The sequence below is a fragment of the Carcharodon carcharias genome, chromosome 5, assembly GCF_017639515.1.
Source record: "Carcharodon carcharias isolate sCarCar2 chromosome 5, sCarCar2.pri, whole genome shotgun sequence".
Taxonomy (NCBI): Eukaryota; Metazoa; Chordata; class Chondrichthyes; order Lamniformes; family Lamnidae; genus Carcharodon; species Carcharodon carcharias.
This window is the reverse complement of record NC_054471.1, coordinates 3309552-3334635: the sequence shown is the minus strand read 5'-3', so window position 1 is coordinate 3334635 and position 25084 is coordinate 3309552. Positions and strand designations below refer to the sequence as shown.

Below are 25084 nucleotides of genomic sequence, written 5' to 3'. Positions count from 1 at the left end.
GAGGTTACATTCAGATCAGCCATGATCTTATTGAATGGCAGAGCAGGCTTGAGGGGTCAAGTGGTCACTCCTGCTCCTAGTTGGTATGTTCATATAAAAGCAAGGTAGTCTTCCTACAACTGTACAGGACATTGGATGAGACCACACCTGGAGTACTGTGTACAGTTTTGGTCACCTTACTTAAGAAGGGATAATATTGCATTGGAAGCAGCTCAGAGAAGGTTCACTTGACTGATTCCTGTGATGAAGGGGTTTGTCTTATGAGGAAAGTTTGAGCAGGTTGGGCCTACAGACATTGGTGTTTAGAAGAATGAGAGGTGTTCTTATTGAAATGTAAAAGATTCTTAGGGGGATTGACAGGGTAGATGCTGAAAGGATGTTTCCCATTGTGCCGGAATCTAATTCAAAAATAAGGGCTCTCCAATTTAAGATGGGGATGAGGAGGAATTTCCTCTCTCAGCAGGTCGCTTGTCTTTGGAATTCTCTTCGCCAGAGAGCATTGGAGGTTGGGTCATTGAATATATCCAATGCTGGGTTAGACAGATTTTTGATTGACAAGGGAGTCAAGGACTATGGGATGTTAAGACCACAATCAGATCAACAAGGATCTTATTGAATGGCAGAGCAAGCTTGATGTGCTGAATAGCCTATTCCTGCTCCTATTTCTTATGATCATATATGGGACAGATAAGGAGTTCCGCCAGCCTAATGTCAAGTACATTCCATGTCAGGTAGAATCGATCTTACCCTAACTTTACTTTTTACTTTGCTTCAGTATATGCATCGACCTGGCTAGAGCAAATTGTGGATTCCAGCGAGTGCAGGCATGAGCCAAGTCAGACCAACCATCAGGCATACCTTCTATTGGTTTCACAATACACCATCGTTCCTCCAACTGTGGATCAGTGTGGAAGTATACTTTTGCTGTGGGCCTGTATGCTCTGGAATTTGGCTAGAAGCTGGCAGCTGGGAGCTGTTACTGCCTGGAATGTGTTTCCTGCTCATGTGTATAAACACCAAGAAGCTGGGCTCAGAGTCAGAATCTAAAAATAAATCTGTTAAAACTTCCACTTATTCGTCTGTTGTTAACTGTGCAATTCCACAGCACAGTCTGAACTTGCAGTTAGTATCTGCCCTACAGTCAAGTGTTTGCCAATGTTTCTCATATCCTGGGGAATAGCCCTGGACAGTCGGAGCTTTCAGTATCTGCCCTACACTATGCATTTTGCACTCGTGGATGAAATAAAGGCATTCAGTACAAAAGCAGGGAGGTTACATTGAACCTTTATAAAATTATGGTTAGGCCCCAACTAAAGTATTGTGTTCAGCTCTGGTCACCACACTTTAGGAAGGATGTGAGGGTCCTTGAGAAGGTGTAGAGGAGAATTAACAAAATGGTTCCAGGGATCAGGGGGAGTTTGAGATACAAAGTTACTTTGGAAAAGCTGGGGTTATTTTACTTGGAGCAAAGGAGGTTGAGGGGAGATTTGATACAGGTGTACAAGATTATGACAGGTTTAGATAAAGTAGACGAGGTAAAACTCTTACTATCAACTGATGGTACAAGGACCAGGGGACACCAATTTAAGATTTTGGACAAGAGATGCAGGGGGGAATGTGAGAAAGAACTTTTTTTATGCGGTGTGTGGTAATGACCTGGAACTCGCTGCCATTGAGAGTGGTGGAAGATGATTTCAAAAGGAAATTGGATGGGCACCTGAAGGAGATAAACATGTAGGGCCACTGGTATCGAGCGAGAGAGTGGGACTGAATGGATTGCTCCAAGGGGAGTGGCATGGATTTGATGGGCTGAATGGCTCCTTCTTTGCTGTAAATGACTCCATGGCTCCTAAGTGAAGCGGATATAAGACCATAACAAATAAGAACAGGAATAAACCATTCAGCCCCTTAAGCCTGTTCCCCCATTCAGTAAGATCATGGTTGATCTGATTGTGGCCTCAACTCCACTTTCCTACCTGTCCCCATAACCTTTAACTCCTTTGTAGGGTTCCAGATCTTTGACCCAGCGACAGTGAAGGAATGGCGATATAGTTCCAATAGTTCACGATGGCGTGTGACTTGAAGACGGGAATGTGCAGGTAGTAATGTTTCTATATGCTTGCCTGCTGCCCTTATTTTCTAGGTGGTACAGGTTGCAGGTTTGAAAGGTGCTGTCGAAGGAGCCTTGGTGAATTGCTGCAGTGCATCATTTATATAGTACACCCTGCTGCCATTGTGGTGGAGGGAGTGAATGTTCAAGGTGGTGGATGGGGTGTTGTTCAAGTGGGTTGCTTTGTCCTGGATGGTGTCGAGCTTCTTGAGTGTTGTTGGAGCTTCACTCATCCAGGCAAGTGGGGAGTATTCCATCACACTCCTGATCTGTGCTTTGTAGATGGTGGAGAGGCTTTGGGCGGTCAGGAGGTGAGTTACCCAGGATGTTGATAGTGGGGGATTTGGTGATGGATTTTTAAAAATTCACTGATGTGATGTGGGCATCGCTGGCCAGGCCAGCATTTATTGCCCAACCCTAAATGTCCTTGAGAAGGTGAATGTGAGCTGCCTTCTTGAACTGCTGCAGTCCATGTAATGCCAATGACTGTCAAGAGGCAATGGTTAGGTTCTCTCTTGTTGGAAATGGTCATTGCCTGGCATTTGTGTGGTGTAAATGTTACTCAGGAACATAGGAACAGGAGTAGACTGTTAGACTTGCCAAGCCTGCTCTGTCATTCAATTAGATCATGGCTAATTATCGACCTCAACATCACTTTCCCACGCTATCCCCATATCCCTTGATGTCATGAGTTACTCGCCACTTATTACACGGCTTTAATAGGATATACAGCAGAGAAACAGGCCATTCAGCTCAACCTGTCCACCCCAGTGTTTAAACTCCACTCCAACCTTCTCCCATCTTTCCTCATCTAAATCTATCACTTTTTCCCTTCTTCTTCAAATGCCTGACATGTTTCCCTATTCACTTCAACCACTTCCTGTGGTAGTGAGTCCCACATTCTCTCTACTCTTTGGTGAAGCAGTTTCTTCTCAATTCCCTATTGGATTTATATTGATGGGCCTAGATCAATGCTGGGTGGTGTGTCTGGTTTCATTCATATTCAATATTTCTGTAGCAGTTTGATACAACTGAGTGGCTTACTAGGCCACTTCAGAGGGTAGTTAAGAGTCAACCACCTGTGGGTTTGGAGTCACGTGGAACCCAGACGGCAGATTTCCTTCCCAAAGAACGTCAGTGAACCAGATGGGTTTTTACGACAATCCATTAGTTTCATTGTCGTCATTACTGAGACCAACTTTTTATTCCATGTTTACTTATTAATTGAAGTTAAATTCCTCCATCTGCTCTGGTGGGATTTGAACTCCTATTTCTAGAGCATTAGCCTGGGCCTCTGAATTACAAGATCATTAACATTAACACTGCTACTGTTCCCCAAGTGGCTGGAGATATGAACTAAAAATGAGGCATTTATTCCTTTTAAGTCCAGACACCGAATGCTGCAGCACATGTTGTAGTCGCTTTCTGCCTCTGCTTCTTAGTTTGTCTGTTAGTCTGGTGGAAAAATTTGATAGTGGGACATTCCACAGTCCTTGGTCAAATACCAGACATAACTGAGGTTGCCCTGCTTCCTGCATGCCTCCCATTTTAATTTGTTGTTTAGATCGTGGCGCTGTGAGATGAGTTGGGTGGCCTTTCTGTGAAATGCTGTTACCGAGCTGTTTTTCAAGGCAAGGGCTTGGGAGATAAGGCTGTGGGGACAAATTATAGCTGCAAGTATGTGCATTATGATCAATTCCATGGAACCACAACCTCAGAACAGATCTGTGACTGAGACCTGTGCCACTCCATTGAAAAGATTTTAGTTCCTCCTGTGGGGGCAATTTGTGATTTATTACATGCAAGATGTGGGAGCCAAGACCCAATGACAAAATTAGAGATTCAGCGCATGCATTACACTTCCAAAAACTCCAATTTGTAGCATCAGCTTTTGAGGTTAAAGCCCTCAGGAGAAAATCATGAGGCAAAAAAATCAATTTCCAGAGTGTGGTGCGAATGTTACTTGCCATTTGTCAGCCCAAGCCTAGATATTGTCCAGGTCTTGCTGCAATTGGACATGGACTGCTTCAGTATCTGAGGAGTCGCGAATGGTACTTAACATTGTGCAATCATCAGCGAACATCCCCACTTCTGACCTTACGGTGGAAGGAAAGTCATTGATGAAGCAGCTGAAGATGGTTGGGCCAAAGACACTGCCTTGAGGAACACCTGCAGTGATGTCCTGGAGCTGAGATGACTGACCTTCAACAACCACAACCATCTTCCTTTGTGCTAGGTATGACTCCAACCAGTGGAGAGTTTTCCCCCTGATTCCCATTGACTCCAGTTTTGCCAGGGCATCTTGATGCCACACTCAGTCAAATGCAGCCTTGATGTCAAGGACAGTCACTCTCACCTCACCTGGGGAGTTCAGCTCTTTTGTCCATGTTTAAACCAAGGCTGTAACAAGATCAGGATCTGAATGGCCCTGGCGGAACCCATACTGGGCATCAGTGAGCAGGTTATTGCTAAGTAAGTGCTGCTTGATAGCACTGTTGATGACCCCTTCCGTTACTTTACTGATGATGGGGCGGTAATTGGCCGGGTTGGATTTGTCCTGCTTTTTATGTACAGGACATACCTGAACAATTTTCCACAGAGCCAGGTAGATGCTAGTGGTTGTAGCTGTACTGGAACAGCTTGGCTAGGGGCGCAGCAAGTTCTAGAGCACAAGTCTTCAGTACTATTGCTGGAATATTGTCAGGACCCATAGCCTTTGCAGTATCCAGTGCCTTCAGCCATTTCTTGATATCACGTGGAATGAATCGAATTAGCTGAAGACTGGCATCTATGATGCTAGGGACCTCCGGAGGAGGCCGAGATGGATCATCCACTCGGCACTTCTGGCTGAAGATTGTAGCAAATGCTTCAGCTTTATCTTTTGCACTGATGTGCTGGGCTCCTCCATCATTGAGGATGGGGATATTTGTGGAGCCTCGTTCTCCAGTGAGTTGTTTAATTGTCCACCTCCATTCATGACTGGATGTGGCAGGACTGCAAAACTTAGATCTAATCCGTTGGGTGTGGGATTGCTTGGCTCTGTCTATCACTTGCTGCTTATGCTGTTTGGCATGCAAGTAGTCCTGTGTTATAGCTTCACCAGGTTGACACCTCATTTTTAGGTATGCCTGGTGCTGCTCCTGGCATACCCTCCTGCACTCTTCATTGAACCAGGGTTGATCCCCTGGCTTGATGGTAATGGTAGACTGGGGGATATGCCGGGCCATGAGGTTACAGATTGTGTTCAAGTACAATTCTGTTGCTGCTGATACATAAGATCATAAGAACTAGGAGCAGGAGTAGGCAATTCAGCCCCTCGAGCCTGTCCCGCCATTCAATGCAATCAGAGCTGATCTCATTTTGGCCTCAACTCTGATTTCCGCCCTCTCCTCATAACCTTTCAACCCGTTACTAATTAAAAATCTGTCTATCCCCTCCTTAAATTTATTGTGTCCCAGCATCCACTGCGCTGTGAGGTAGTGAATTCCACAGATTCACGACCCTTTGAGAAAAGTAATTCCTCCTCATCTCTGATTTAAATCTACCGCCCCTTAGCCTAAAACTATGGCCTCTCGTTCTAGAATACCCCACAAGGGGAAACATCTGCTCCACGTCTACTTTGTCTATCCCCTTTAGCATCTTATATACCTCAATTAGATCTCCTCTCATCCTTCTAAACTCTAGTGAATACAGGCCTAAACATGATGGCCCACAGTGCCTCATGGATGCCCAGTCTTGATTTCCTAGATCTGTTTGAAATCTATCCCATTTAGCATGGTGGTAGTGTCACACAACACGATGGAGGATATCCTCAATGTGAAGGTGTGACTTTGTCTCCACAATGACTGTGTGGTGGTCACTCCTACCAATACTGTCATGGACAGATGCATCTGTGGCAGGCAGGTTGGTGAGGATGAGGTCAAGTATGTTTTTCCCTCTGTTGAGAGGTCATGAGGACTGGAAACATCAACTTTGCTCTTCTCCGCTGATGCTGCCAGACCTGCTGAGTTTTTCCAGGTATTTCTGTTTTTGTTTTGGATTTCCAGCATCCACAGTTTTTTGTTTTTCCCTATTGTTGGTTCCCTCTAGGACTCGGCCAGCTCAGTCAGTAGTGGTGCTACTGAGCCACTCTTGGTGATGGACGTTGAAATCCCCCACCCAGAGTACATTCTGCGCCCTTGCCACGCTCAGTGCTTCCTCCAAGGAGTTTTCAACATGGAGGAGCACTGATTCATCAGCTGAGGGAGGGCAGTACGTGGTAATCAGCAGGAGGTTTCCTTGCCCACATTTGACCTGATGCCGTGAGACTTCATGGGGTCCAGAGTCGATGTTGAGGACTTCCCAGGGCAACTCCCTCCTGACTGTATACCACTGTCCTGCCACCTCTACTGGGTCTGTCCTGCCAGTGGGACAGGACATACCCAGGGGTGGTGATGGTGGTGTCTGGGACATTATCTGTAAGGTATGATTCCGTGAGGATGACTATGTCAGGCTGGTGCTTGACCAGCCTTTGAGACACTGTCCCCCAGATGTTAGTAAGGAGGACTTTGCAGGGTCAGTAGGGCTGAGGTTGCCATTGTCATTTCCGGTGCCTAGGTCAATGCCGGGTGGTCTGTCCGGTTTCATTCCTTTTTTGTGGCTTTGTTGATATTTGATACAACTGAGCGGCTTGCTAGGCCATTTTAGAGGCATTTAAGAGTCAACCACATTGCTGTGGGTCGAGAATCACATGTAGGTAAGGTAAGGATGACAGATTTCCTTCCCTAAAGGACATTAGTGAACCAGATAGGTTTTTACAACAATGGTTTCGTGATCATTATTAGGTTTTTATTGAATTCAAATTCCACCATCTGCCGTGGTGGGATTCGAACCTGGGTCCCCAGAGCATTACCCTGGGTCACTAGTCCAGTGACAATAGCACCATGCCATCGAATCTCGCCACAGTAGATGCTGGAATTTGAATTCAATAAAAATCTGGAATTAAAAGTCTAATGATGACTATGAAACCATTGCCAATTGTTGTAAAAACTCACCTGGGTCACTAATGTCCTTTAAGGAAGGAAATCTACTGTCCTTATCTGGTCTGGGCTACATGTGACTCCAGACCCACAGTAATGTGGTTGACTCTTAAATGCACTCTGAACAAGGGCAATTAGGGATGGGAATTAAATGCTGGCCGAGCCAGCGTCACCCACACCCCAAGAATAAAAAAAAAAGCCCCACTGACTCTCCTTACCCCTCAACCCCACTTATCCACCATCTCCCCAAATGTCTCAACCCCACCTACCCACCTTCTCCCCGTATCCCTCAATCCCACCCACCCCACCATCGCCCCATATTCCTGAATCCCACCACACCCCCAAATCCCTCAATCCCACCATCTCCCCATACCCCTCAATCCCACTGACCCACATTCTCCCCATGTCCCTCAATCTCACATAGCCACTATAAGAACATAGGAAATAGGAGCCTGCACCGCCATTTAATAAGATCATGGCTGATTTGCCCCGGGCCTCCTCTTTTGTGCCAGCTCCTCAAAGCTCTCAACCCCCCGATATTTCAAAAAATCTACCTACCTCCTCTTTAAATAATTTCAACGATCAAGCCTCCACAACTCTCTGGGGTAGAGAATTCCAGACATTCACTACCCTCTAGAGAAGAAATTCCTTCGCATCTCGGTTTTAAATGAGTGTCCTCTTATTCTGTAACTATGTCCCCTAGTTCGAGATTTCCCCACTAGTGGGAAGCATCTTCTCAACATCTACCCTACCAAGCCCCCTCAGAATCTTGTACGTTTCAACAAGATCACCTCTCATTCTTCTAAACTCTAATGAATAAAGGCCTAACCTGTTTAGCCATTCTTGATAAGTCAACCCCTTCACCCCATCTCTCCACATCCCTTAAACCCACCTACTCAACATCTCCCTAGATCTCTAATCTCTGCCAACCCACCATCTCCCCATATCCCTCAAAATCACCTACCCACTCACTCCCCATATCCCTCAACCCCACCATCCCTCCATCTCCCCATATCCCTCAATTACACCTTCCTACCATCTCTCCAGATCCCTCAATCCCACCTACCTACCATCTCCCCATATCCCTCAATCCCACCTACCTACCATCTCTCACTATCCCTCAATCCCAACTACACACCATCTCTCCATATCCCTCAGCCCACCTACCCACCATCTCCCTATATCCCTAATCCCTACCTACCCACCATCTCCCCATGTCCCTCAATGTCACCTACCCACTCACTCCCCATATCCCTCAACCCCACCTTCCCTCCATCTCCCCATATCCCTCAATTACACCTTCCTACCATTCATCCAGATCCCTCAATTACACCTTCCTACCATCTCTCCATATTCCTCAATCCCACCTACCTACCATCTCTCACTATCCCTCAACCCCAACTACACACCATCTCCCCATATCCCTTAGCCCACCTACCCACCATCTCTCCATATTCCCCAATCCCATCTTCTTCCCATAACCCCCTAATGAACTCACTGTGCTGTTTTTTGATGATATTGCTGATAACAACTTCCATCCCCTCAGTTTCCCTGACTGCTGTTCCTATTTCAGCTGAAGAATTTCCAGCAGTAAGGTCCAGCTCCACCGCCCTCTGCTGGAGGATTCTTCTGAGAGTAATATTCTGTTGTATTCTATCCTATATCACACTCTGACATTCTGTGTTTACATCCAGAGTCACACCCATGATCCTCAAGGTTGTACAAGCTTTAGGAATGAGAGACCCATTGCTCCATTGCTCCACACCTCGCAGTAACCGTTTAACACCAGGGGATATCATGGAGGAGGTCAACTGTTACAGCGACAGTGAGGGAGTCACAATTGGTTTCAGCACCCTTGGAGTAAAATGTTAACGCAATCAGTGCTTCATCTCCTTATCACTATTGGAGACCGCCACCATTATCTGCCAGCTCACCACCACCTTCTCAAGGGCAATTAGGGATGGGCAATAAACGCTTGCCCAGCGAATCCCGTATCCCGTGAATGATTAAGAAAAAAGAAATCCCTTTTTGCTCACTAATCAGCTCCCCCTCCTCTCTTACCCTTTTACTACTTACATGTTTCTGGAACAGGGTCAGCCAACATATAGCCTGTGGGCCAGAGTTAATCCAGCCTTTAAAATGTCATTGTGAGAACTCTTCCAACTGCTCCCAGAGGCAGGGTGCTCTGACATTGACATTGCCATTGGGCCAGTGTCCGGCTGTGCTGTTTCTGATTCTGATCTGCCAGTCACTAGTTGATGCTCTTGTTGGGTGAACAAAAAGGCACTAAAGGCCCAGCATCCACTGGTGGATTATTCTCAATCGTTTTATTTGTATCAGGCCACTGGCAACTGGGTGAGTGTGCCCCTGAATGATTGCATTGGTTTTTGCAATTTTTAAAAAACTTTATCCTGTTTAGTAATTAACAATTTTCATTCAAGCACACAGGGACTGGGAAATATTAAAGTTTCAATTGGTTCCACTCTTCACATGCAATTTCTTAGTTAAATACTGGATCATATATTGGACTGCAGTCTTATCATTTGGAATCAAATTGTTTGCTGCAGATGGCATTGCCACCATTATAGCCGTGATGCACTGAAAAAGAGAAGTCACATTTTTTAATGTATCTTGCAGTTAGACAAACTAGTGAGAGTTTTTTTTTGTTCCAGGCTTTTAACTGTAGAAAGGATTTTTGTGTTTGAGCGCTGCGTAAAGAGACCCATTTCCAATAAACAAAGTTCATCTTCGTGAACAGTTGATTCTCACTGACAGTGGGACAAACAGTAAAGTAATGGAAGGGGGTCATCAACAGTGCTATCAAGCGGCACTTGCTTAGCAATAACCTGCTCATTGATCCCCAGTTTGGGTTCCAGAGCCGCAGCCCAGCTCCTGACCTCATTACAGCCTTGGTTCAAACATGGACAAAAGAGCTGAACCCCTGAGGTGAGGCGAGAGGAACCGCCTTGAAATCAAGGCAGCAGTGTGGCAACAAGCAAAACTGGAGTCAATGGGAATCAGGGGGAAACTCTCTGGTGGTTGGAGTCATACCCAGCGCAAAGGAAGATGGTTATGGTTGTTGGAAGTCAGTCATCTCAGCTTCAGGACCTCACTGCAGGAGTTCCTCAGGGTAGTGCGCTCGGCCCAACCATCTTCAGTGACCTTCAATGACCTTCCTTCTATCATAAGGTCAGAAGTGGGGATGTTCACTGATGATTGCACAATGTTCAGCACCATTCACGACTCCCCAGATACTGAAGCAGTCCATGTCCAATTGCAGCAATATCCAGCAATATCCAGGCTTGGACTGACAAGTGGCAAGTAACATTCGCGCCACACAAGTGTCATGACCATCTCCAACAAGATAGAATCTAACCATCGCCCCTTGATGTTCAATGGCATTACCATCACTGAATCCCCCAGTATCAACATCCTGGGGGTTACCATTAACCAGAAACTGAACTGGACAGCCATATAAATACTGTGGCTACAAAAGCAGGTCAGAGACTAGGAATTGTTCGACAAGTAACTCACCTCCTGACTCCCCAAAGCCTGTCCACCATCTACAAGGCACAAGTCAGGAGTGTGATGGAATACTCCCCACTTGCCTGGATGAGTGCAGCTCACACAACACTCAAGAAGCTTGACACAGTCCAGGACAAAGCAGCCCGTTTGATTCGCACCCCATCTACAAACATTCACTCTCTCCAACACCAAATGATAAGAATGACAGTCCTTGACACCAAGGCAGCATTTGACCGAGTGTGGCATCAAGGAGCCCTAGCAAAACTGGGGTCAGTGGGAATCGGGGAAAACTCTACACTCGTTGGAGTCATACCTAGCACAAAAGAAGATGGTTGTGCACAGTAGCAGCAGTGTGTACCACCTACAAGATGCACTGCAGGAATTCACCAAGGCTCCTTAGACAGCACCTTCCAAACCCATGACCACTACCATCTAGAAGGACAAGGGCAGCAGATAAATGGGAACACCACCACCTGGAAGTTCTTCTCCAAGTCACTCACCATCCTGACTTGGAAATATATCACCGTTCCTTCATTGTTGCTGGGTCAAAATCCTGGAACTCCCTCCCTAACAGCACTGTGGGTGTACCTGCACCACATGGACTGCAGTTGTTCAAGAAGGCAGCTCACCACCATCTTGTTTTATGACCCTTCTGTTAAGAGAAATAGGTCAGACCTATTTATTCTATCCAGGCGCTTCGCAATTTTACATATCTCAATCCACCCTACAGCTCCCCAGTTCCAAGGAAAAACCCCAGCCTATCCAATCTTTCCTCAGCTAAAATGTTCCTGGCAACATCCTCGTAAATCTCCTCTGCACCCTCTCTAGCGCAATCACATCTTTCCTCTAATGTGGTAACCAGAACAGTGGTCTAACTAGTGATGTCTACAGTTCCAGCATAAAGTCTCATATCCTATGCAAAAACAAAAATAGCTGGAAAAACTCAGCAGGTCTGACAGCATCTGTGGAGAGGAAGACAGAGTTAACATTTCGAGTTCGTATGACCCTTCATCAGAACCACATAGAAATGATGTGAAATATAAGCTGTTTAAAAGGGGTGGGACAGATGGAGCTGGATAGAGAGCCAGTGATAGGTGGAGGCAAAGGAGAGATTGCCAAAGATGTCATAGACAAAAGGACAAAGGGGTGTTGACGGTGGTGATACTGGCTAAAGGATGTGTAAATGGTGACACTGAGGGTAGAAAGCAGGATGAGCAAGGTACAGATAGCCCTAGTGGGTGTGGGGTGGGGGGAAGGGATCGAAATAGGCTAAAAGATGGAGATAAAACAATAGATGGAAATAAATGTAAAAATAATAATAGAAATAGGTGGGAAAAGAAAAATATATTAAAAGAGTATAATAATTATTAGAAAAAAGGGGATCGGAAAGGGGGTGGGGATGAAGGAGAGAGTTCATGATCTGTAGTTGTTGAACTCAATGTTAAGTCCGGAAGGCTGTAAAATGTCTAATCAGAAGCACTTCATTTAAAAAGTACCTGGATGAGCACTTGGCACATCGTAACATTCAAGGCTGTGGGCCAAGTGCTGGTAAATGGGATTAGGTAGGTAGGTCAGGTGTTTCTCACGTGTCAGTGCAGACTCGATGGGCCGAAGGGCCTCTTCACTGTGTGATTCTGTGTTACTACCTTTTGAGATCCTACCCTTTAATTTCTTCCTAACTTCTTAAAACCTTTCTGCAGGACCTCATCCTTCTTTATATCTATGTCATTGGTATCAATATAGATCACAACAATTTATACTATAGGAGAAAAGAATGCTGATTGTTTGGCTGATCGGCTGAGGCATCACCATGGAGTATAAATTGTTGTGAACATTTGAAATTTAGCATTCTTGCGTTTGTCCTAATGAATTCAGCCACACGTCTCTCTTTTCAGCAATATTCAAGTTCTGTACTACCAAGCGACTTTGTAAACGTCTGTCTATTCCTCTAACTATAGGATATCCTATCATTGATGCTTTGCTAATCTTCCTCCTTCCCCCTTGTATAGGTGAGTCAGTCATGGTGTCATGGACTTGGCTTAGATTGCACTCCCAGAGGAGCTATCACTTTCACCATTATTAAGAACTGAATACAGGTTGGAGAGTGAGATGCATTCAGGGGACCCCTGCATCACCTGCCTGATCCTCCTTGACTGCCTGGTGGTCACCCATTCGCTCTCTCCCTGCATGTCCTTAAGCTGTGGGATGACCACATCCAGAAATGTGCTATCCGCACACGGATGTGCCACAGGGATGCCAGCTGCTGCTGAAGCTTCGAAACCCAGAGCTCGAGCTGCTGCAGCTTGTGACACTTCCTGCACATTTGGCTGTCCAGGACATGAGAAGTGACCTGGACTTCCCACATGTTAACTCATTCAATGAGATCGAGATGCTGTATAAACTCTCCGCCCCATGTAGATCCATGTGACCACCTGGGCGAAGAGAAAACCCAGATGAAAATCTGCAGGCTAATTAATGGGAAAAATATCTGCAAAATTCTTCTTCAACCACCCTAGGAGATCAAAACTTGTCCAGGAGATCACTCTGATGCCCTGTTAGTTTATACAGAACTGTACCTTTATTAGGAGAGCATTTCTGGCCTAGCCAGAAACAGGTCCAGTTACTGCTTAAAAAGTTCATTGAATCATCCTCTACCTCCCAAACCAGCAGCCTGTTTCAGAGAGAGGTTCACTGTTCCCTGGTTTGAAATACAGATTCAACTCAATGGTCTGAGCTGCAGGAGGTTCCTCAGACACTCATAACTATGATGGCTGCCTTCAGAAAGAGCAGAATTAACACCAGGCACCTAAATAACCTGCGGCCAGAACAGCTCTCTGCAGTTAAATAAATGATGGAAGGCAGAGTTTGGCGAGTTGTGTAAATGCAGCGCCTTTTCCTGATTTCACAGAATCTCACTGTGCAGAAGAGGCCCTTCGGTCCATCGAGTCTGCACCGACATGTGAGAAACACCTGACCTACCTATCTAATCTCATTTACCAGCAATTGGCCCATAGCCTCGAATGTTATGACGTGCCAAGTGCTCATCAGGTACTTTTTAAAGGATGTGAGACAACCCCCCTCCACCACCCTCCCAGGCAGCACATTCCAGACCGTCACCACCCTCTGGGTAAAAAGGTTTTCCTCACATCTCCCCTAAACCTCCTGCCCCTCACCTTGAACTTGTGTCCCCTTGTGACTGACCCTTCAACTAAGGGGAACAGCTGCTCCCTATCCACCCTGTCCATGCCCCTCATAACCTTGTACACCTCGATCAGGTCACCCCTCGGTCTTCTCTGCTCCAACAAAAACAACCCAAGTCTATACAACCTTTCTTCATAACTTAAATGTTTCTACCCAGGCGACATCCTGGTGAATCTCCTCTGCACCCTCTCCAGTGCAATCACATCCTTCCTATAATGTGGCGACCAGAACTGCACACAGTACTCCAGCTGTGGCCTCACCAAGGTTCTATACAACTCCAACATGACCTCCCTACTTTTGTAATCTATGCCTCGATTGATGAAGGCAAGTGTCCCGTATGCCTTTTTCACCATCCCACTAACATGCCCCTCTGCCTTCACAGATCTATGGACACACACGCCAAGGTCTCTTTGTTCCTCAGAATTTCCTAGTGTCATGCCGTTCATTGAATACTTCCTTGTCAAATTACTCCTTCCAAAATGTATCACCTTTTCAGGGTTAAACTCCAAATCTGCCACTTATCTGCCCATTTGACCATCCCATCTATATCTTCCTGTAGCCCAAGACACTCAACCTCACCGTTAACCACCCAGCCAATCTTTGTGTCATCTGCAAACTTACTAATCCTACCCCCCATATAGTCATCTATGTTTATATAAATGACAAATAATAGGGGACCCAGCACAGATCCCTGTGGTACACCACTGGACACTGGCTTCCAGTCACTAAAGCATCCTTCTGTCATCACCCTCTGTCACCTACAACTAAGCCAATTTTGAATCCACCTTATCAAATTACCCTGTATCCCATGTGCCTTTGCCTTCTTTATAAGTCCCCCATGTGGGACCTTGTCAAAGGCCTAGCTGAAATCCATATAAACTACATCAACTGCACTACCCTCATCTACACACCTGGTCACCTCCTCAAAAAATTCAATCAAATTTGCTAGGCATGACTTCCCTCCCTCTCTCCCAGCAGTGGTTGGAAATTAATTGTTACTTTCTCTCTGACAGCGGAGAAGGTGACGTCCCTCGGGAGGAACTGGCACCGGCCCTGCCTAAGGTGTGAGCGATGCCGAAAAACATTGACCCCTGGTGGCCATGCCCAGGTAAGTCATTCAGCTCTTTTTCTTCCCTATTGTGTGGGACGTGTAGGGTACCAGTGTGCTCACAACTGCCAAGTGGACTGAGTTGTGGTGTGAAGGCTGATAGATTCTTAACACACCACAGGTTTAGATGGAATATTGAGAAAAGCTAAGGTTTGGAATCCTAGAGCAGCTTGGGCAGTGTTCTCTCTGTCAGCCCACTTGCAGGGATTGACAATTTTTCATTCCATAATACCGTGCGATCTGCTAACGGAGAATGTCATGGGGGGAGCTGCAGCTTTGTACCTGCAATTCCTCCTTTAGTGAAATCCAGAAATATTTAAGATTTTGTTGATCTTCCATAGGGCTTTGTTGTTTCTGGTAAGGTCCTAGTTGCCCTTCAAAAGGGAGCAGTGAACCACCTTCTTGAACTGCTGTAGCCAGTGTGATTAAGGTATTGTGCTGTTAAGTCAGGGGTTCCAGTGATTCAGTGATGATGAAGGACTGGTAATATAATTCCAGGTCAGGAAGATGTGTAACTTGGGAGAGAACTTGCTGCTGATGGTGTTCCCATGTGCCTACTGCTTTGTTTCTCTCAGCTGTGGAGCTTTCGGGTAGGAAGGAGCTGCAATGCACCTTGTATGCCCCTATTAATAAAGCTCAGGATACTATATGCTTTATTACCTGCCCTCTCCACCTGTCCTGCACCTTCAATGATCTATGCACATTTACACCCAGGTCTTTCTGCTCCTGCACCACCATGTTATTATTAAACTATCTCTAATGGACATGGCTTCCTGTTACTAAAGTGATGCGAATGTTACCTGTCATTTGTCAGCCAGTTCTGCCTGTTATCCAGGTCCCGGTGTAAGCTGGTGTGAGATGCATGATATGGAACTTCCAGATCCACGTTCTGAGTAAAGAGGCAGGACAGAGGGGAAGCAGCAGAGCAGAGGCTACAAATATTGTTCTTAGATTTCTCCATTGGGAAGGTTTGAAACTCAGAGGTGGAGGTTGTTGGTAAAAGACCATCATCTGTATACGGTTGTAAACTGAAACATCTTCTTTATTCTCTGCAGCATGAAGGGAAGCCCTATTGCCATGTTCCTTGCTATGGAATTTTGTTCGGACCCAAAGGTAAAAATGAATAAACTCTATTAATTCAAAGCAAAGGTTTTCTGTAATTCTGACTGGAGCTTCTCTGCATAATGTTGGCTATAATCATGCAACTGTTATACTGCAGACATACATTTTATTTCATTCATAGAAACATAGAGAATAGAAGCAGGAGTAGGCCATTTGGCCCTTTGAGCCTGCTCCACCATTCATTATGATCATGGCTGATTATCCAACTCAATAGCCTGCTCCCACTTTCCCCCCATACCCTTTGATCCTTTTCACCCCAAGAGCTATATCTAACTCCTTCTTGAAAACATACAATGTTTTGGCCTCAACTACTTTCTATGGTAGTGAATTCCACAGGTTCAACGCTCTCTGGGTGAAGAAATTTCTCCTCATCTCAGTCCTAAATGGTCTACCCCGTATCCTCAGACAGTGACCCCTGGTTCTGGATTCCCCCAACATTGGGAACATCCTTCCTGCATCTACCCTGTCTAGTCCTGTTAGAATTTTATAGGTTTCTAAGAGATCCCCCTCATTCTTCTGAACTCCAGTGAATATAATCCTAAATGACTCAACCACTCCTCATATGTCAGTTCTGCCATCCCAGGAATCAGTCTGGTGAACCTTCGCTGCACTCCCTCAATAGCAAGTACATCCTTCCTCAGATAAGGAGACCAAAACTGCACACAATATTCCAGGTGTGGTCTCACCAAGGCCCTGTACAATTGCAGCAAGACATCCCTGCTCCTGTACTTAAATCCTCTGGCTCTGAAGGCCAACATACCACTTGCCTTCTTTACCACCTGGAGCACCTGCATGCTTATCTTCAACAACTGGTATACAAGGACACCCAGGACTCGTTGCACATTCCCCTCTCTCAATTTATAGCCATTCAGATAATAACCTGCCTTCCTGTTTTTGCTACCAAGGTGGATAACCTCACATTTATCCACATTATACTGCATCTGCCATGCATTTGCCCACTCACTCAGCTTGTCCAAATCACACTGAAGCATTTCTGCATCCTCCTAACAGTTCACCCTCCCACCCAGCTTTGTGTCATCTGCAAATTTGGAGATATTACATTTAGTTCCCTCATCAAAATCATTAACATATATTGTGAATAGCTGGGGTCCCAGTACCGATTCCTGCAGTACCCCACTAGTCACTGCCTGCCATTTGGAAAAAGATCCGTTTATTCCTACTCTTTGTTTCCTGTCTGCCAACCAGTTTTCTATCCATCTCAATACACTACCCTCAATCCCATAATTTTACACGCTAATTTCTTATTCGGGCCTTTGTTGAAAGTCTTCTGAAAGTCCAAATAAACCATATCCACTGGCTCCCCCTCATCAACATTATTAGTTACATTCTTGAAAATTCCAGTAGATTTGTCAAACATGATTTCCCTTTCGTAAATCCATGCTGACTGTGTCCAATTCTGCCACTGTTTTCCAAGTGCTCAGCTATTAGATCTTTTATAATGGACTCTAGAATTTTCCCCACTACCGATGTCAGGCTGACTGGTCTATAATTCCCTGTTTTCTCACTACCTCCCTTTTTAAATGGTGGGGTTACATTAGCTGCCCTCCAATCTGTAAGAACTGTTCCAAAGTCTATAGAAACTTGTCAGGGCCCTTAGCCTTTGCAGTATCCAGTGCCTTCAGCCGTTTCTTGATATCATGTGGAGTGAATCGATTTGTTGATGACTGATGGTAATGCTGGGGTTCTCTGGAGGAGGCCAAGATGAATCATCCATTTGGCACTTCTGGCTAAAGATTGTAGCAAATGCCTTTTCTTTTGCACTGCTGTGCTGGGCTCCTCCATCATTGAGGATGGGGATATTTATGGAGCCTCATCCTCCAATGAGTTTACTTTAATTGTCCACCACCATTCACGACTGGATGTGGCAGGACAGCAGATCTAAGATCTGACCCATTGGTTGTGGGATTGCTTAGCTCTGTCTATCACGTGCTGTACATGCTGTTTGACACGCAAGTAGTCCTGTCTTATAGCTTCACCAGGTTGATCTCTCATTTTTAGATATGTCTGGTGCTGCTCATGGCATGCCCACCTGCACTCTTCATTGAACTAGGGTTGATCCACTGGCTTGGTGGTAATGGTAGACTGGGGGACATGTCGGGCCATGTAGTTACAGATTGTGTTCGAGTACAATTCTGCTGCTGCTAATGGCCCACAGAACCTCATGGATGCCGAGTCTTGAGTTGCCAGATCTGTATGAAATCTATCCCATTTAGCACAGTGTTAGTGCCACACGCCACGGTGGAGGGTATCCTCAATGTGATGGTGGGACTTCGCCTCCACAACATGCATCTCACTGCATTCAGAGAGCAGGACCATCAATCCATCCATCTCACTGCATTCGGAGAACAGTAACATCAATCCATCTATCTCACTGCTCTCGGAGAACAGGACCATCAATCCATCCATCTCACTGCTCTCAGAGAACAGGACCATCAATCCATCCATCTCACTGCATTCAGAGAGCAGGACCATCAATCCATCCATATCGCTACATTCAGAGAACAGGACCATCAATCCATCCATCTCACTGCTCTCAGAGAATAGGACCATCAATCCATCCATCTCACTGCATTCAGAGAACAGAACCATCAATTCATCCATCTCACTGCATTCAGAGAACAGTAACATCAATCCATCTATCTCACTGCTCTCGGAGAACAGGACCATCAATCCATCCATCTCACTGCTCTCAGAGAACAGGACCATCAATCCATCCATCTCACTGCATTCAGAGAACAGGACCATCAATCCATCCATCTTACTGCATTCAGAGACCACTAACATCAATCCATCCATCTCACTGCATTCGGAGAACAGTAACATCAATCCATCCATCTCGCTGCATTCAGAGAACAGGACCATCAATCCATCCATCTCACTGCATTCAGAGAACAGGACCATCAATCCATCCATCTCACTGCATTCAGAGAACAGGGCCATCAATCCATCCATCTCACTGCATTCAGAGAACAGGACCATCAATCCATCCATCTCACTGCATTCAGAGAACAGGACCATCAATCCATCCATCTCACTGCATTCAGAGAACAGGGCCATCAATCCATCCATCTCACTGCATTCAGAGAACAGGACCATCAATCCATCCATCTCACTGCATTCAGAGAACAGGGCCATCAATCCATCCATCACACTGCATTCAGATACAAGGACCATCAAGTCATCCATCTCACTGCATTCAGAAAATAGCACCATCAATCCATCCATCTCACTGCATTCAGAGAATAGGACCATCAATCCATCCATCTCACTGCATTCAGAGAATAGGACCATCAACCCATCCATCTTGCTGCATTCAGAGAACAGGACCATCAATCCATCCACCTCTCTGCATTCAGAGAATAGGACCATCAATCCATCCATCTCACTGCATTCAGAGAACAGGACCATCAATCCATCCATCTCAAAAACAGAATTACCTGGAAAAACTCAGCAGGTCTGGCAGCATCAGCGGAGAAGAAAAGAGTTGACGTTTCGAGTCCTCATGACCCTTCGACAGAACTTGAGTTCGAGTCCAAGAAAGAGTTGAAATATAAGCTGGTTTAAGGTGTTGGGGGGGTGGTGGAGAGAGAGAGAGAGAGAGAGAGAGAAGTGGAGGGGGGTGGTGTGGTTGTAGGCAAAAGCAGTGATAGAAGCAGATCATCAAAAGATGTCACTGCGGATCCAGCAGTTTTTTTGTTTTTATCTCTGTGTTTAATTGACTGCCACTGCTCTTCAAGAAATGCCTACCTCCAAGAAATGCCTACCTCCTTGAAGAAGTTCTGTTCTTCTCTGCGACAAGATTTCCATACCTCTCTTTTGCCTTGCTCACCTTCATTGCTTTCCATTTCCCTCCTGGTGTTTGACAAGGTGTTTACTAAAACCCGCTTTCACAGCCATATCTCCTTTCTCAGTGACTGTCTCCGTCTCCGACTTACCCCACGTGGATTTCAACTGAAATTCCACCCCTCGTGTTTCGAACCCCCCCAGGATTACAGGTATCTCTGGGACATAAAAAAATCTTTTATGCTCCCCCCACCCCCACTAGAGCTATACCTTGAGTGCCCTACCATCCATTCTTAATTAGCACATTCGTTTAGATAATATCACCAACTTTAACACTTATGTGTTCTTTTGTCCTGTTGTTTATGACATCTTTTGATGATCTGCTTCTATCACTGCTTTTGCCTATAACCACACCACCCCCCTCCACTTCTCTCTCTCTCTCTCACTCTCTCCACCACCACCCCCACCCCCACCCCAACACCTTAAACCAGCTTATATTTCAACTCTTTCTTGGACTCGAATTCAATGTCTGTCGAAGGGTCATGAGGACTCGAAACGTCAACTCTTTTCTTCTCCGCCGATGCTGCCAGACTTGCTGAGTTTTTCCAGGTAATTCTGTTTTTGTTTTGGATTTCCAGCATCCGCAGTTTTTTTGTTTTAATCCATCCATCTCACTGCATTCAGAGAACAGGACCATCAATCCATCCATCTCACTGCTCTCGGAGAACAGGACCATCAATCCATCCATCTCACTGCTCTCGAAGAACAGGACCATCAATTCATCCATCTCACTACATTCAGAGAACAGGTCCATCAATCCATCCATCTCACTGCATTCAGAGAACAGGACCATCAATCCATCCATCTTGCTACATTCAGAGAACAGGACCATCAATCCATCCATCTCACTGCATTCAGAGAATAGGACCATCAATCCATCCATCCCACTGCATTCAGAGAACAGGACCATGAATTCATCCATCTCACTGCATTCAGAGAACAGGACCATCAATTCATCAATCTCACTGCAATCAGAGAACAGGACCATCAATACATCCATCTCGCTACATTCAGAGAACTGGACCATCAATCCATCCATCGCACTGCATTCAGAGAACATGACCATCAATCCATCCATCTCACTGCATTCAGAGAACAGGACCATCAATCCATCCATGTCACTGCATTCAGAGAACAGGACCTTCAATCCATCCATCTCACTGCATTCAGAGAACAGGACAATCAATCCATCCATCTCACTGCATTCAGAGAACAGGATCATCAATCCATCTATCTCACTGCATTCAGAGCACAGGACCATCAATCCATCCATCTCACTGCATTCAGAGAACAGGACCATCAATCCATCCATCTCACTGCATTCAGAGAACAGTAACATCGATCCATCCATCTCGCTGCATTCAGAGAACTGGACCATCAATCCATCCATCTCACTGCATTCAGAGAACAGGACCATCAATCCATCCATCTCAGTGCATTCAGAGAACAGGACCATCAATCCATCCATCTCACTGCATTCAGAGAACAGGACCATGAATCCACCCATCTCACTGTATTCAGAGAACAGGACCATCAATCCATCCATCTCACTGCATTCAGAGAATAGCACCATCAATTCATCCATCTCACTGCATTCAGAGAACCGGACCATCAATCCATCCATCTCACTGCATTCAGAGAACAGTAACATCAATCCATCCATCTCGCTGCATTCAGAGAACAGGACCATCAATCCATCCATCTCACTGCATTCAGAGAACAGGACCATCAATCCATCCATCTCACTGCATTCAGAGAACAGGACCATCAATCCATCCATCTCACTGCATTCAGAGAATAGGACCATCAATTCATCCATTTCACTGCATTCAGAGAACAGGACCATCAATTCATCCATCTCACTGCATTGAGAGAATAGGACCATCAATCCATCCATTTTGCTACATTCAGAGAACAGGACCATCAGTCCATCCATCTCACTGCATTCAGAGAACAGGACCATCAATCCATCCATCTCACTGCTCTCAGAGAACAGGACCATCAATCCATCCATCTCACTGCATTCAGAGAATAGGACCATCAATTCATCCATCTCATTGCATTCAGAGAACAGGACCATCAATCCATCCATCTCGCTACATTCAGAGAACAGGACCATCAATCCATCCATCTCGCTGCATTCAGAGAACAGGACCATCAATCCATCCATCTCACTGCATTCAGAGAACAGGACCATCAATCCATCCATCTCACTGCATTCAGAGAATAGGATCATCAATCCATCCATCTCGCTACATTCAGAGAACTGGACCATCAATCCATCCATCGCACTGCATTCAGAGAACAGGACCATCAATCCATCCATCTCACTGCATTCAGAGAACAGTAACATCAATCCATCCATCTCACTGCATTCAGAGAACAGGACCATCCAATCCATCCATCTCACTGCATTCAGAGAACAGGACCATCAATCCATCCATGTCGCTGCATTCAGAGAACAGGACCATCAATCCATCTATCTCACTGCATCCAGAGAACAGGACCATCAATCCATCCATCTCACTGCATTCAGAGAATAGGACCATCAATTCATCAATCTCACTGCATTCAGAGAACAGGACCATCAATTCGACAATCTCACTGCGTTCAGAGAACAGGACAATCAATCCATCCCTCTCACTGCATTCAGAGAATAGAACCATCAATTCATCAATTCCACTGCATTCAGAGAACAGGATCATCAATTCATCAATCTCACTGCATTCAGAGAATAGGACCATCAATTCATCCATCTCACTGCATTCAGAGAATAGGACCATGAATTCATCCATCTCACTGCATTCAGAGAACAGGACCATCAATCCATCCATCTCACTGCATTCAGAGAACTGGACCATCAATCCATCCATCTCACTGCATTCAGAGAACAGGACCATCAATCCATCCATCTCACTGCTTTCAGAGAACAGGACCATCAATCCATCCATCTCACTGCATTCAGAGAACAGTAACATCAATTCATCCATCTCACTGCATTCAGAGAATAGGACCATCAATCCATCCATCGCACTGCATTCAGAGAACAGGACCATCAATCCATCCATCTCACTGCTTTCAGAGAACAGGACCATCAATCCATCCATCTCACTGCTTTTAGAGAACAGTAACATCAATTCATCTATCTCACTGCATTCAGAGAAAAGGACCATCAATTCATCCATCTCACTGCATTCAGAGAATAGGACCATCAATCCATCCAATTCGCTGCATTCAGAGAATAGGACCATTAATTCATCCATCTCGCTACATTCAGAGAATAGGACCATTAATCCATCCATCTCACTGCATTCAGAGAACAGGACCATCAATTCATCCATCTCACTGCATTCAGAGAATAGGACCATCAATCCATCCATCTCGCTACATTCAGAGAATAGGCCCATCAATCCATCCATCTCGCTACATTCAGAGAATAGCACCATCAATCCATCCATCTCACTGCATTCAGAGAACAGGACCATCAATCCATCCATATCACTGCTCTGCTAGAGTAGGACCATCAACCCCTGCATCCCCAACCCCCAGCCCATTAGCATTCAATGTTCCATTTCTCCATCTGAACGTCTTTCCCCTCTTTCATCTTTGCTCTCTATGATGCTTTATTTGAGGAAAACAATTTGATCATGTTTCCAGGTGTGAATATTGGTGATGTTGGCTGCTTCATTTACGATAACTAGACCGTGGTGGTCAACAAGTGCAGAACACAGCCCTCTCAGGTAAGGAACTGTTATAACTGATGCAGTTGTTAAAGCGGAGTTATTTAAAAATCCAAAGGGGAAACTTTAAACAACTGTCATAACCTATAATTTGAAGTGTTATGATGTGACTCTAAAATCAGGGATCAGACCTGCAGTTTTCAAGGTTTTACATTATACTAAATGAAATATTTTATTAATTTACATAGGTTAAAACATATGTACACATGGCTACAAATTACTACTATCATAACTTTTAAGAAATTCCCAAAATAATCTCCATTAAGGCAACAGCAACCCATAGACTTAACCAAACACCAGGCAAAGCATTTTAATCTTACGACTTCAAAAATGTGTTTCTTTTCACTGTGGAGCCAGTTGGAGGCTTACAGCTGCCTTTTGATCTCACATGGTCACTGGTCTGCACACCCGAAAACTGGTGAAGTTATACCTACCAGCCCTGATTGAATTCAAATTCTCATTGTCTCACAAATCTCTTTGAACTTCACCTTTTAACAATGATACCCCTTTCATATTATCAACTTTATTAGCAATATAAACATAATGCTTGGTAGCTGCTAGAAAGGTGTCAGTTTTCACCCCCCTTCTTGAATGCTCTATTCAAAAGATGCAAATGTACGTTACATCCTTTGCCCTCTCCGACAATGGTGCCTGTCAATATCCTTTTAGCAAGTTAATCTTTGTGATAAATTTCGTTTGTCCCACTTTCTCAATGCAATCTTTCAACTGTGGTATGGGATATGAATCCACTGTTGTCACTGCATTCACCCTTCGATAGTCCACACATTGTCTTTATGTTCCATTTGGTTTCTGTACCAGGACAATAGGCGAACTTCAGTTACTTCAACTAGACTCAATTATATCATTTTGAAGCATGAAATCGATTTCTTTTTGTACTTGTGATAACTTTGCCAGATTTAATCCAGAAGGTTGTTGCCTTATTGAAGACGATATTTCTATGCATACATCATGTAAAGCTAAATGTGCCTTTCCCAATTTATTTCCACAAATAGATTTGTGTGACTGCAATAGCTTTTCTAAATCACTCTGACACTTGCTTGGAAGGTAACTAAATATTGCATTTATATTTTCAAGCACCCTCTCATTATCCAATTTGATTAGAGGAAATTCAATTTCAGAGTCCTGCACTTCTACCTCTTTCTCATCATCCACCATCACTAACACCTCTTTTTGACCCCCTTCCCTGACAAAGTACTTTTAAAGCATATTTACATGACACATCCTCTGCTTCTTTCTTCTAGCTGGAATATTTATTAAAAAATTTACTTCACTCAATTTCTTTTCAATCATGTAAGGCCTACAAGATCTTGCATTTAATGAATCTCCAAACATTGGTAACAAAACTAGTACTGTCTCTCCAGAAACAAAACTGAAT

General features: G+C 44.9%; 1 protein-coding gene across 3 annotated transcripts in view; it reads left to right on the top strand.

The window, feature by feature from the left end:
* Positions 1-25084, top strand: part of LOC121278022 (cysteine-rich protein 2-like) — a 308579-nt gene that overhangs the window by 277657 nt on the left and 5838 nt on the right. For all 3 annotated transcript variants that reach the window (XM_041188029.1, XM_041188030.1, XM_041188028.1), the window contains 3 exons: positions 14868-14962; positions 16018-16075; positions 23606-23688. In XM_041188029.1, the coding sequence (XP_041043963.1) occupies positions 14868-14962; positions 16018-16075; positions 23606-23649 (197 nt within the window). In that variant the 3' untranslated portion in view covers positions 23650-23688. The remainder of the gene's footprint in view (positions 1-14867; positions 14963-16017; positions 16076-23605; positions 23689-25084) is intronic.